This window comes from Galeopterus variegatus, unplaced genomic scaffold (genome assembly GCF_000696425.1).
Source record: "Galeopterus variegatus unplaced genomic scaffold, G_variegatus-3.0.2 Scaffold600, whole genome shotgun sequence".
NCBI lineage: Eukaryota > Metazoa > Chordata > Mammalia > Dermoptera > Cynocephalidae > Galeopterus > Galeopterus variegatus.
The window spans coordinates 305,813-319,668 of NW_007726711.1; the positions used below are offsets into that span (position 1 = coordinate 305,813).

The window sequence follows — 13,856 nt, forward strand, 5'->3', positions numbered from 1 at the left end:
TTTTAAAAAAAAAAAAAAAAAAAAAAAAAAAAAAAAAAAAAAAAAAAAAAAAAAAAAAAGAAGTCATTGGTTCAGCAAATCTGCTATAGTTAACATAACATTCTAGTATCAAGGTCTCTTTACACTCTTAAAATTACTTAAGACCACCACCAAAAAATATGGCTTATATGTAATTATCGATTTTAATTATGTGCTTATTGAATAAATCTATTACATATTTAAAATGGCATTGTTTTACATTTTTATAAGTCTCTAATGTCTGTTTTAACAGAAGACACCTGTATTCTCATTCCTGTTCTGCATCCAATTGCAAAATTGTGTTGCAATATACTGTTTCAGAAAGGGAGAAGAAAAGCGTATGGAAAAGGAAGGAGTATATTAATAGCCTTTTCAGATAAGTATGGACGTCATTCTGATCCTAACCCAAAACTCAACAAGTGGTAATTTTATTAAGGTTAGCTGCAATGTACAATCTATAAACCCTATCAGTAAACTTTTCCCACTTAGTTACATTAAAACCCACTGTTTTGGGCCGGCCCGGTGGCGCACTGGATAGTGCGCCGCTTGGGAAGCGCGGCAGCGCTCCCGCCCGAGGGTTCGGATCCCACATACAGACCGGCTCCCGCTCACTGGCTGAGCGAGGTGCGGGAGCAACGCCGAGGTTTGCAATCCCGTTGCCGGTCCCTGGTCCGGTACGGGGGCAACACTGAGGGTTGCAATCCGTTGCCGGACACAGAAAAAAAAAAAAAAAAAAACAAAAAAAACCCCACTGCTTTATCCTACACTTTAAATGGATCTTTTAAGTATTGGTTCACTGAGTTACACGGATCTTCTAAATAGCGACAGATTTCATTTTATACTAGCCTAAAATCACATTTGTTTAAATCACTACAGATCTCATCAGAAAAGCTATTAAAGTATTGGGAAGCTGTCTAGCTCACAGTGGTAAAATACAAGTTTTCCAAAATTCTAATTTTCCTTTGCAAGCTCCAACTATATCGGTGGTAACAAAAACTGACAAAACCCCTGTTTTCCTTGAAGTGAAAGGCTCAATTTTTTAATTTTAAGGAAAACATCAATAAAATAGCCAAATCTGAAAAATCACAGTGAAAGGCTTAGTTAATTTTAAAGAAAATGTCAATAAAATAGCCAAGTGTGAAAATCTATAGTTCACCCGTCAGTTATTCTTTCAAATAAAAATGGTACTCAGGAAAAAAGCAGCTAGTTTAGATCATAACTCAAACTACGGCACAGTGGTTTTCCTTGAGAAAACCATCGTACTCCAGTATGGCAAAAGTGTTATACATGTACTTTCTACTTTGTCACACGAAATATTAAAGACATGTTCTGAAAGATCTAAATTTTTTAAAATTAATAATTTGTACTGCTTCCTCAAGGGTAATTACTGCAAAAGCAAGGCAATGAAGAACATAATGACTACTGGTATAGCTCAATACCAGATCACCACGTGATCTTAAAAATCTTACACATTATCCTATGACCTTACAATGGAGCATATTTAGGCCCCATCTATAGAAAGCTCCAATTTGTATGAAATTAATAGCTTCTAGACTACAACGCAATCAACTGATTCATAAATTCATTTAAAAACTGCACTATGCCCCAATCATGTGTCTATGTTTAACTCTGAGAAAACCACAGTAAACAAGTGATTCAATCCCTGCCCTCACGAAGTTTATAGCATGATAAAAGTAATCTCAGATTGCAGGAATTTCTAAGAAAATCAACAAGGTGATAAAATAACTGAATAAAGGTTAATTTAGGATAAGGAGCTAGAATTCCCTGAGGAAATGACAAACAACTGAAGCCCAAAGATGTGGCAGCCAGCCAAGTGAAGAACTTTGCAGACAGATTTGCAAGGGCCAAGGCCGTGAGGCAGGAAAAGAGTTTGGCTTGCTACTGGAGTCAGGTGGTTGAGGCTCCAGCATGGGGCAGGGGGTGGGGTGTACAAAGTGAACTAGGAAGTTAAGAAACCAACCATCCACCTCTACTTGAGCAACACATCCAGCTTCAGATGGCATAACACCCACTTACCAAAGAAAGGGTCCTGGCCTAGCTGCTTTCGGAGGCTTTCTACCACAGGGTGACCAAAGGTGATGTTGGGAACAAAATGCCTACAAGACAAACAAAGTCTTACTCTGAAAATGTTTTTGATTCAGTTTCTGTATTCCCAATACAAATTCTGATGAGGGCAGAGGGGATTGTCTGGGATGGCAACATTTTTCAGTGTAATACTTAACATCATCAGTATTAAACAACACTAAAAATACCTGGATAATTTCTGTTTTACAAAGCTTATCTATCTCCTTGATATTTCAACAAATCATGTCACATATATCTTTTTTGTGTATATGTGTGTGTGTCACATATACCTTCATAATGATTTAACTCTACAATCCATAACCCATGACGGGTAGAAATGAAAAGATGACAAAATCAAAACCCAAAAGTTTTATGACTTGCCCAAGTCACACACTGGTCAGTAAGTTCTGGACTTCGATACAGGTCTCCCGAATCCTACTCTGACAGAGAAAGTCTGTGGCTACCTCTAATTCACTTCTATCACAGGGCACTAAATGACAGTTTATTTAAACTTTCTTACAGATCACCAGTAAAGACACTTCATATGTTTATAAATAATAGCCACCTCTTACTGAGGGTTCACCAAATGCCAGGCACTGTACTTTCCTACATTTCATTTTCACAACAACCTTGTAAAGTAGATACTGTTATTATCCCCACCTGAAGAGCACGGAATAAATAATATCCTTAACTCACCCAGTTAATAATTTGTGGAGGTAGGATTCAAAGTCAGTCTGCCCGCATATCAGAAGCAAAGCACTTTAACCTTTAACCTACTATTTAATCCTTTTGTTTCATCACTAGCTCACTTAAATATTTAACAAAAAACTCTATACGTAAATACAATGCTAGATGCTTCAGGGTACTGTTTTATAAAGGAATATATTAGAGCTCCTGAGTTACGCTAGGAGAGTTTACAATCTCACTGGCAAGAGATGGCAGAGATGGCTATCGACTCACCAGAGTTCACGACCTACTGCTACAGTATAGTTGTCAGTGGGAAGCCAACCCATCCAAGGAATACATTTCCCAATTCCTATTACATCCAGGAGGCCCATGTGACTAGTTCTCACCAATGGAGTGTGTGTTTAAGTGATGTGTATCACTGCAGAGTCCAGAAGGTTAAGTAGTATTTCTTTTCAACTCTCACTTTACCTTTCAGCCAATAAAGCCTTAAGGAATGGCAGAGCCACAGGATGAAGAGGACTATGTCCCTGAATGACTGCACGGAAGGACAAACACTGAACTGTTACACGAATGGGAAACAAATTGTAATAGTAAGCCACTGAAATCTGGGTTTTGTTAAAGTAGCACATATTACCCTACATGAGTATTACAAGAAAAGCTAAACAATAACAAGTAGGCAATATGTGAGTATAGATAAAAGTAAGAGCAAGTATTGCAGAATGTTGAAAGAGAAGATCACTAGATTACAAAACAAACAGGATTTGTAAACATGGGGAAAAAAATGAAGCAAAAGGTGAAAATGAAGCAAAGGCAGAAATAAGCAAGTTATGTTCAAAGAAGGGGGAAATAGTGTTGACCAGTTGGACTAGAGTAAAAATGGCTGGAGGACCCTGTGTCACATTGAGGGTGCCAAATGCCAGCACAGCTGTTTGGACTTAATCCCACTGTAAATACAAAGGAAGATTTTAAAGAAAGAAGCAAATAATAAATAAGACGGACTAGGCAATACATTACAAGAAGGAAGCTAAGAGGTGTTAGTAAGTGGTAAGTAACAATAAGAATGACAATGACAAGCAAAACTTACAGGATTTGTTAACTGATTAGATGGGGGGGGCAGGCAGGGGTTAAAGAGAGAATAAGCCATAAGCCATAGTCAAGGTATTAGGTTTAGATGACAGGAAGAATGAGTGTTAATAAAAAACAAACTTATACATAGGCCAGGCATGGTTCTAAATACTTTCCATATATTAAATCACTAAAATCTCACAACTACCCAATGAGGCAGGTACTGTTATTATCTGTACAGATGAGGAAAAGAGGCCCAAGATCACACAACATACAGTAAGTGCTGAAGGCAGGAGTTAAATGCGGACAATACATGACTACAAGAGGCTCTTAACTACTATGCTCACCTGCTCCTACAATGATAGCTAATAACTAACAGAAAAAAAAGTCCAGGGACAAGAGACTTAAGAGAGGTCAGAATTCAGGACACATCTGAGAGGGACAGGTAAGGTGGATGGATGGAAACACTTTCACTCACTAACATGTTGGTTCTAATATTTACCACATTAGTCTACCATTTGCCTAAGAGCAATTAATAGCCAGGGTTATGGATAAGATGTGTGTATTTATATAAAACTTGAAATAAGGGTCAGGTAAGCAGACAATAAGGCCCATAGAAAATTTTACAACTGAGAGATGTGGATTTCATACATTGTTCTTTTACTATGCTGTCTGGCCTTGGAAGTAGTTTTTTGTCTCAACCTCAGTTTCACTTATCATGAAAATAAAAATATAACCACATCCTGAGAAAATATGTGAATTAAACAAATATACTTTTACTTTACTGGGAAACACAAGCATAACATATAAAACTACTAACCCCAAATTATGTGATAAATTTGTGCTACTGAAGATGAATTTGATGCATTAGGTTTACCAAGCATACTAGAAAAACAAAAATGCGCCAATATTCTCAAAAAGGTTTATAGCTAAGCCTTAACAAAGAAGGGTTACTGCAGTGGATTGAATGTCCACCCCCAACTTATCAAAACTTAATCCCCACTTTAACTGTTGAGGGTGGGAAACCTTATTATGGTAATTGAAATGTCAGGCCTTCAATAGGTGATTAGATTGTGAGGACCCTGCCATTGTGAATGGTTTAATGGTGGTCATAGGCATGATTCTGAGGGCTTTAAAAGGAAAGCAGAGGAGATATCTCTCTCTGCTCCATCATATTTGCCATATGATACCCTGAGTTGCTGCAGTCACCACCAGGACAAGGCCTTCACCAGATGTGTTCCCTGGACTTTGGACTTCCCAGCCTCTGCAACTGTAAGCAATAAACTGTGTTTCTTACAAATTACTGAGTTTCAGGTATTTTGTTATAAGTAACAGAAATGGACTAATACAGCTACAAAGCCAAGCATAAAGTCATTGCCCCAAATCTGGCTGACAATAGTAACCATGGGAGCACTTGCTACAAATGGACTGATATAAAGGTTCTACTTCAAGCCTACTGACTCCAAAGAAGACCTGGGAATCTGAATTTTTAACATATGTCCCAGGGTGTTCTTATCAGAACAGCTTGAAAAACACTGAATTATTTTACTCTGATAAAGAGAAATTCATCAAAAAGTCTGCTTCACCATTATCTTACTCTGCATTTTCTTCCTTGATAGTACTGCCTGGAATAACACCTATAAGAAATAAAATGCAATTAAAAAAAAAATCTCCTTTTCCCTGGAACTTACTGGAATTAAACTATAATTGTTTATAACACAGGGATATAATTATTTTATTTTATCTCTCATCATGTTCCACTGTCAGTCTTAAACTTTACATATAATTTAACTGTATGCAATCTATTTCAGACAGATCAAAACTTTACCCATCTCCCAACAAGGCAAAGATGGTAGAAGGATTAAGGTATACAGTGTATCAAGACTGTAGCCAGAAAACAATCTTCCTGTGAATCAAGAACTACAAACTCCTAAATCAACGAGGGTTTGCAGGTAACAACAAGGAGCAAAACAGAACAGATGGGGACAGGGGACAAATGAAAAACACCTGGCTTAGCTAAAGGTGGCTGACTCATTCAGCAAAAGTCCAGTGTGGCCCTGTGAGACTGTGTGCCAGGAAATCTTTGGATTTTTTTCAAAAGCCAGAACTGTAGTATTAATATGAAATTTCCCCAATTTTAAATCCTGGTAATTTAGAAATTGCTTATTTGCTGTTTCCATGCTTAGGATCAACATATACCCATCAGAGTCCTGTGGACACATTTATGTGTTTTCCAATTTTCTTTTCCAGGGAATCAACTTACCCTTTACTCCACATATCCAACCATATTAGTAGTACCCCACTTTTCACAGTGTTCCCAAAACTAGTTTCTGACTTTCTAGATGAAGAAATTCAGTTTTAATTAGAAGAGAAATTGGGGGCAGGGGAGGGGAAGACTAGAAAACAAGTACATCTAAAGTATAATGTGGGATGAGATTTTTAAAAGGGGTCAGGGAAAAAAGAGAAACCCAGAGGTGGTAGCAAGAGGGAAGGTACTTTGTAGCTGGCCACCTTTGGAAAGGGAGTCCACAGCCCTGCTTTCATCATGGCGCACCTCTGGGGCACTGGCACCAGCTCTTCCAGGCTCTGCCTCTTCTGGTGGGACATCAGGGAAGCGGCTGAACCTCCCTATACTGGGTTCCTCCTTTGCAAAGGGGAATAAAAATAGCTCTTGTCTCAAAAAATTGTGAGGATTAAAAGGGAAAGAGTTTTAAAACTGTGCATGCAGAATTTGTTTTTCCAAAACAAGGTGTTTCTTAGCAAAGGAGAGATAGCAATAAAAAACAAATACTTTCTCTTAATAAGCTCAGCATCTGCTATAGGGGTGGGAAGGGGCAAAAGCGATTCCTTAGAGATCCCTTCTATTATGATTAAGCCATTTACTCATTTAACCAATTATAAGGTAAGCTTATCATGGTGCTTCATCTGCAGAGAAAATAGAGGTGAACAACAGACAGACCCTGCTCTCAAGAAGCTTATAGTATAGTAGGAGAGACACGAAATAAATACCGAAAGTAAGTGCATAAATTATTAGTTCCTCTTTGAGGTCAGAGAATGTCTTAATCATTCTCTGTAGCCCTGGACCCACAGAAAGCATTTAATTTTTGAGACAACACAAGCTGTTGCATTGCTTCCAACCCTGACTCCACCACCTTCTAACTATGAGGCCATGGGCAGATGACTCAACCCTTCTGTGCCCAATAATTCACTGTCAAATGCTGGAGGTCATAACAGCACCAACCTTAATCCACAAAAAGCAGCACAACAGAAATGGTCTACTAAGGTTATCTACTTAATATTACTACTAAGGTTATCATTAATATTACTGATTGGTTAACTAAAACAAATTATTTTCCCCCTCCAGTCACTTTCTCATATATGACTTAATTTAAAATCAAACAGCTTTCTGTGTCAAACAGTCACACATACGAGGATACCTCAAAAAGTTCACGGAAAAGTGTAATTAAAAGATAATATGAATCTTTCTACGAACTTTTTGAAGACATTTTGTATACATGTAGCCTGTTCCATCCTGAGACAGTTTTCTTTCTTTCTTTTTTTTTTTTTGTGTGTTCACACCTACGTCTAAGGAACAAAAATGCAGCTAACCATCTCTGAGATACACAATGCATTCAGTCCATTACCCATGAAAGTTTAGGGCTTTCAAGTAAAGGTGCCCAAAATATATAAATAGAATTACATATGATGACAAACTAACAAGCAAGCTTTCATGAGAGGTAATATTTACTAACCTCCTTACACATTTAGGCTATAATTCTTAGTACTCTAAGCTCAGGGTTTTCCCAGCATCAGTTGGGCAGACTCTTAAGGCAAGTGGGTGGAATGCAAAAGAAACAAAAGATTTAATAAAACAAAGGAAGACAAACTCTTACAAGTGAGTGACACTTTAAAAGGAAGTAATTAATCATCTTTTGTAAATAACACGAATTTGCAAATTTGAATGAAGACACAGAGGTTTTACCTATTTGAAACAAATTTATTTTTCTATCCCAATTCAAGGTAAGGACTTTTTACGAGTTTATGGCCAGGTAACAGTGGGGCTCAATGAACTACCTGGCAAACCCAAGAAGATCCAAGATCCAATCTAGTGTACTCTTGAGGGAATCTTACTGTTTTCTCTAGGTTTCCTCATTTTATGACCAACTTAAGAAACTAGTATGCTGACTGCGAAAAATATTATGTGCTATAACTACAGCGCTCAAAAATTACTTACAAAAAACTGACCTCCCTGAAGAGCAGGGTGCCTGAAGAAAATAGACAGGAAAATCAGAATTCGAATAACGACACAATCACTATAGAGAATTTACTATATGCCAGGCACTGTAAACTTTAGGTGTAGCCGCTCATTTCTTCTTCCAAAGATGCCTAAGCGGTAGGTTCGATGGGTACTCCCATTTTCCAAATAATGAAACGGAAGCTCAACGAGGTTAAGTGGCTTGTCCAAGGTAATCCAGCAAGTGGCAATCTCGCTCCTGGTGCCACGCTCTTAATCGATGCACAAGTCTGCCTCCCCAGCTTTGCCTCTAACTAGCTATATGAGCTTGGGCAAGTCATGCCTATCCCCTTGGGCCTCAGTTTCTCTAACTGAAAATGAAGGAAATGTCTTAGAGATGTAAGGTCGCTTCCGAGTCCTAAGGGCTACAAGACCACACGTAACGGAGTTGGGGGAGGGGGGCGGAGGGAAGAGTTGAGGCTTGGGACCCGGCCGCAGCCCAGCATGCCGCGTCACATCTGCTCAAGTCAAGGCCTGCAGGGCTCCCAGCCCAGTCCCCTTCTCAGTACCGAGTTCAGAGCGAGGCGCTCCGTGGCTCAGGAATGCCGTGCATCCAACAGGCACTCAATAAAGGTGCGCCGATCCCGCCCCCGCGCCGCAAGCCCGACCCCAGCCTGGAGGAGTTACCCGTCCATTACATCCAGGTGCAGATAATCGGCCCCAGAGTCTAGCATCCGGAGGCACTCGGCCCCTAAATTGGCCAGGTCGCTGTTGAGGATGGACGGGCCAATCTTGCAGCCCGACGCCATGGTGCTCTTACCCCACGAGCCAAGGCGTCGCTACAATTGGGCGTGCGGCTTCAGCCCCGCCCCTTCCCCACACAGTCTTCCGGACTCCACCGGAAGCAGCTGCCCTGAGGCGAGGAAGTCCCGCCTTCTCCTGGTGGGAGGGGCTGCCGCTGACGGCCTAGGGGCGGGGCCTGGGGCGGGGATCCTTTCTCTTCCTTCTGGCCTTGATTTGTTGGGGTTTTTTTTGTCGGCTGCCGGGTAAGGGGATCCGAACCCTTTACCTTGGTGTTATAACACCACGCTCTAACCAACTGAGCTAACCGATCAGCCCTATTTTGTAAGGGGGTGGCCGGCAGGTAAGGGGATCCGAACCCTTGACCTGAGCTTTTCTTACTCTCTTTTCGGGTCTCCATTCCTCGCAGTACTCAGGGAGATTCTTAAGCCTTTCCGCTTTACTTCCCTGTGGTTCTCTCTCCTGGCTCTTGACGGCACTTTCCTTTTTGTTTCTTCATTTACTTTGCTTATGCGTTGCTTTCCTTTCCTCTCCAGCCTCTGCGCTTGCCCGTTAAAAAAAACAACAAAAACCTTCGTCCCTCTCGTCTACTAGAGCTGTTCTTACGAGCTGGAGGAATCTGCAAGATACCAGCTCGTGCCCTGGCAAGTCACTTCTCCCTGCCCCGGTGTTCTCATCTGCAGAGACAGTGCCCAGTGTTTAGGGTTGTTATGAGGATTGAATGAGCGAATCCAGGTAATGCTCCCAGTACGATGCCTGGTGCTCAGTAAGAAATGGTGATGGTTAGTGTTATTATTACCCTCCTTTTCTGTTTCTGCCCCTTGTCCCTCTTACCTTCTTTTTTAGTTTTTCCCTCTTAGCAATGCTCATTGACAAATTGTGGTACATTTGTTTACTGTTCTGGCACAATCCAGAAATGGGTAAAGGTGTTCCACTGTCAGATATGTCTAGGATCATTGGGTCAGAAGTAAAACCAAGTGAGGGGAAAAAATGGATTTAGCAAGAGCAATCCGTAGGGGGTAAGGATAGGGCACTTTGTACTCTTCAAAAAACAGAACTGGTGCTAACTTGGACCCCATGGTGTGTATGGCCACATTCAGAGGACAACCAGGTTTTTAATATTTCCACGGGGAAATCTACCAGTCATCCCAGCAGGTCATAACCTGAGCAGAAAAGTCAAATTGGAGTACCTGTCTCCCACTATACCTGTTCTGCTTTATTTTGAAAGGTAGGGTGGTGGAAGAGTAGAATGGGGCTCAGCTGGGGTGGGGATGGGAAATTGGAAGTGTCTAATTGAATGGTGACCTCAGAACAAACTCAGGGGGTTGGGGAGGGAGAGCAAGACATCCCCAGGGATCCAAAATGAACGTCTTCCTGAATGAGTTAACCTGTTCCCTATATTGAGAAATGAAACTTACTCCAGTATCTTAAATGTTTTTAGATTTCTTTTATTATATGTGCATATTCAAACACAGAAGTCTTAATATCTTTCATAAATATCTTTCATAAACATTTCAATATATATTCATATGCATTTTTTCCATGCTCTTTGGTCATTCACTATTCATAACAGACTATAGTCATCTGAGGGAAGTTGGCTGTGTAGTCAATCTTTTGTTATTAACCTATAAAATGGCTAATAAAGGATTTTCATCCTGTGGTCACAGTGACTTAAAAAATATTATGGAGGTACATTTATCTGTAATCCTAAATAATCCTGAAATAATGAAAGTAAATTTGTCTTAACACTTTTCCAAAGACATTTTGGCCTGAATTTATTTTTATTCTCCTGAGTGTCAAATCAAAGTTTGTTTCTGAAATGCTGCAGTTGAGACCCACTAAAGTAAATGAGGAAGTGGGACTTTTTACTCACTGCTAAGACAAGGCCATGGAATTTGAAGTGTGAGGTCACAGGGCAACAGCATGACTCGGTGTGATAGCAGCAAATTCTAGAGACTCTGCTCCATTAAAGTATCCTGTATAACTTGAGGAAGAATATTTAATTCATGTTTTGTAATTCTATTCATTTATGACCCTTTTGTCCCTATAGATCCAACACATCCCCTATTCTTGTCTCAGATGCTCTCAGAACTGGACAGCAGAGTGGAGAAAGTTCTTCGTTGATTACAGGGATAGACGCTATAGAAGAGAGATGTCACCACCCTCTCTATGGTACTCTTGGAAGCTTGAAATAGCAAACCAGCTACTCCCAGCCTGTGCAACAGGCCCTAACCAGATCACCAATACACAGATTTTTCCCCTAGCATTGCCATGCCCATCTATGCCCTTTGACACTGTATAGTTCTCAGTGCTTTGTCCCAGTGCACTCAATAACTCAGTTTCCTTTTCAAAAAAATCAAATAACTTATCTAATAGGATTATAGAAAGCATCAAATGCTGAAAAATTAAAGTAAAATTTTTTTTATAGAAAATGCTGTATCTAGGATTTCAACTGGTTTAATTGAGTCTGAGTAGTACAAATCTACACTCACTATCATGGATGATACATGTTTATTCCAAGGTCTCTCCAAAAGTTAATTTCAGAGGAAGCAACCTCTTTTTTGAATCCAGTTTTTTATATATTAGAAGTGGGTGCCTGTTTTATTTTTCCTCTGAATAAGATACATATCATTAAGTATCATAGCTTAAGAAGTTATCTGTCTCTCCAAAAGTTAATTTCAGAGGAAGCAACCTCTTTTTTGAATCCAGTTTTTTATATATTGGAAGTGGGTGCCTGTTTTATTTTTCCTCTGAATAAGATACATATCATTAAGTATCATAGCTTAAGAAGTTATCTGTTATTACCAATACTGTATTTATCATATACAATAATTAGCTTTTAGTCATGAACTCAATATTTTGAACATTACAAAACATTGTCCATTATCTTGAACTTTTTTCTAATCTTCCCCAACTATTGTTTTTTGTTTTTTTTTGTTTTTATATAGTTATTCCTTCAAACTCCAGGCATCAATACTCCTGAGAATACATCTTGTGACAGTCTTATGCACATACATATAGATACTTTAGTTATTTAGTTTAGTTACACATAAACATTCAACACATTACATTCAACACATTTAAGGGCACCTTAAATGGAACAGATGCGCACATCTGCAAAATCTCAGTAGACCTAGTATGAAAACATTTCCACTCTATAAGGCCCTGTTTCTCAGAGTGGAGGCTTTTTTGCAAAGTACAACATTACTTGGCTTATTGAAAAAGTTCCTAACAGACTTCCATACACTAGAGTGAAGGAGTCAGGCTAAAAGGCAGACAGACCAGCATAATTACGTTCAAAACAGCCCAATACATCTAAAATATATATAAAGGTATTTAGGATTCTTGTTGGATATTTCATAATCTTCTTTGACCCCTTTACTTTTTAAATATTTGATACAATTACACATAGAGAATTTGAATCAAGAATTAAGAAACTGGAGCAAAGCACACACATATAGAGAGACTCACATAGCCCAGACACTTATAATTACCAAACATAAGGCCTCTAACGCTAATTGAGCAGCATCATTTTTAACAGGCAAAATATATAAGCTTAGAATCATAAAACAATTTACATGTATATTTCTGCACTTGAGAGTTAATTCAGCATTATGTGTAAATGATGTGAAAATACTGTAAAGCATAAAGGAGGCTATTTACCTCAATTTTCTGAATTTTTAGATTTAAAATTTTTAGTTTTGTTCTTTTACCTTTAGCTCATAGATATCTTTCATTCTCTTAGTGAATGGGACCATAACCCCATACTATATTTGAAATTATAAATCACAATATAAACAATGCCTATTTAATAAGCGATTATTACATAAAAATAATTTTCCTTTATGATTAGGGTGGGTTTAGTAGGTTTCCTCTTTATATACATTTTACAGCCAACATAGCCAAAGTTAAGCATACAGAATGTGTTTTTAACTCATCGCAATGTAATCGAAGTCTATATTTAACTTCACCTTGAGGACTAGAAAAACACACACACACACCCACACCCCACCACCACACCAATTTAGGTATCTATATTAGTTTTTTATATGCTTAGAAGTTATGTAACAGTTTTCTAATGTAAACTGTTAAAATTTTGAAATTCAGTTTTGAACCATACCATGCCCAGCCCTGCTACAGGATCAATAACATACTAGGTTTTGGCTTCACAAGCCTTCTAAAGTTTATACTTTTCTTGAAGTAACTGAAGTTCAAGGCCTATTTGTAAAATATACAAGCTTGCTGTGTCTGTGAAGAAATTGCTTACTTTATATTTTTTTCCTCAAAAACTTAGATGTCCCAAGGATCATTATAATATTGTAACTATTGAGAAAAAGTTATTTTATTGAACCAATTCTAACAACACTAACCTTAATGTCTGAAAATATGCCCTCAAAGGCAGGCACAGGATACTGTAAGGAAAAGTAATCACATATCCCTAAATCTCCTTATCTTGGAATTGATGTAGTCAGGGCTAGAAGTAGGAATACCATCTCTTTCAAGCTATTGTATTTACTTTTAGTTTTTATAGTAACATAGGCTGTTTAGGTTCTTCTTAATTCAGAATTAAGTCTGATAGTTTCTAGAATAGTCTCTGTCTAATGTGATTGATTATGAAATGGAATGATTTATGGCATTAGCATTTTGATTTACAACATGCAATGAAAGTGACAATTGAAAAATAAATATTGAAAAGTCCACAGCTCTAAAAATAGTATTTTTTAATTTTTCTAAATGACTGTTTTGTTGATCAAAAGAAAAATGGCTGCAAGTTTGTTTGTTATTTAGTTTCCCCAAACTAATATTATCTTTATTGATTATTTTAATGTAAATTGCTACTTGTATAGCCACCTGATTTAATATTTTTGAAACTATAAAAATAAACATTTGCGTGAGATGTATAAGGTGAGTAAGCTGAAAAAATTGCATTTCTTTTTTTTTTTTTTTTTTTTTTTTTTTTTTTTTT

General features: G+C 38.3%; 1 protein-coding gene across 2 annotated transcripts in view; it reads right to left on the bottom strand.

Annotated features, from left to right (window-relative positions):
- RPE (ribulose-5-phosphate-3-epimerase) overlaps window positions 1–8,898 on the bottom strand; it is a 14,639-nt gene extending 5,741 nt beyond the window's left edge. For both annotated transcript variants that reach the window (XM_008570406.1, XM_008570405.1), the window contains exons 1-2: window positions 8,777–8,898; window positions 2,056–2,135 (exon numbers count right to left, since the gene is read on the bottom strand). In XM_008570406.1, coding sequence (XP_008568628.1) covers window positions 2,056–2,135; window positions 8,777–8,898 — 202 coding nt within the window. The remainder of the gene's footprint in view (window positions 1–2,055; window positions 2,136–8,776) is intronic.
- Window positions 8,899–13,856: the final 4,958 nt, after the last annotated feature.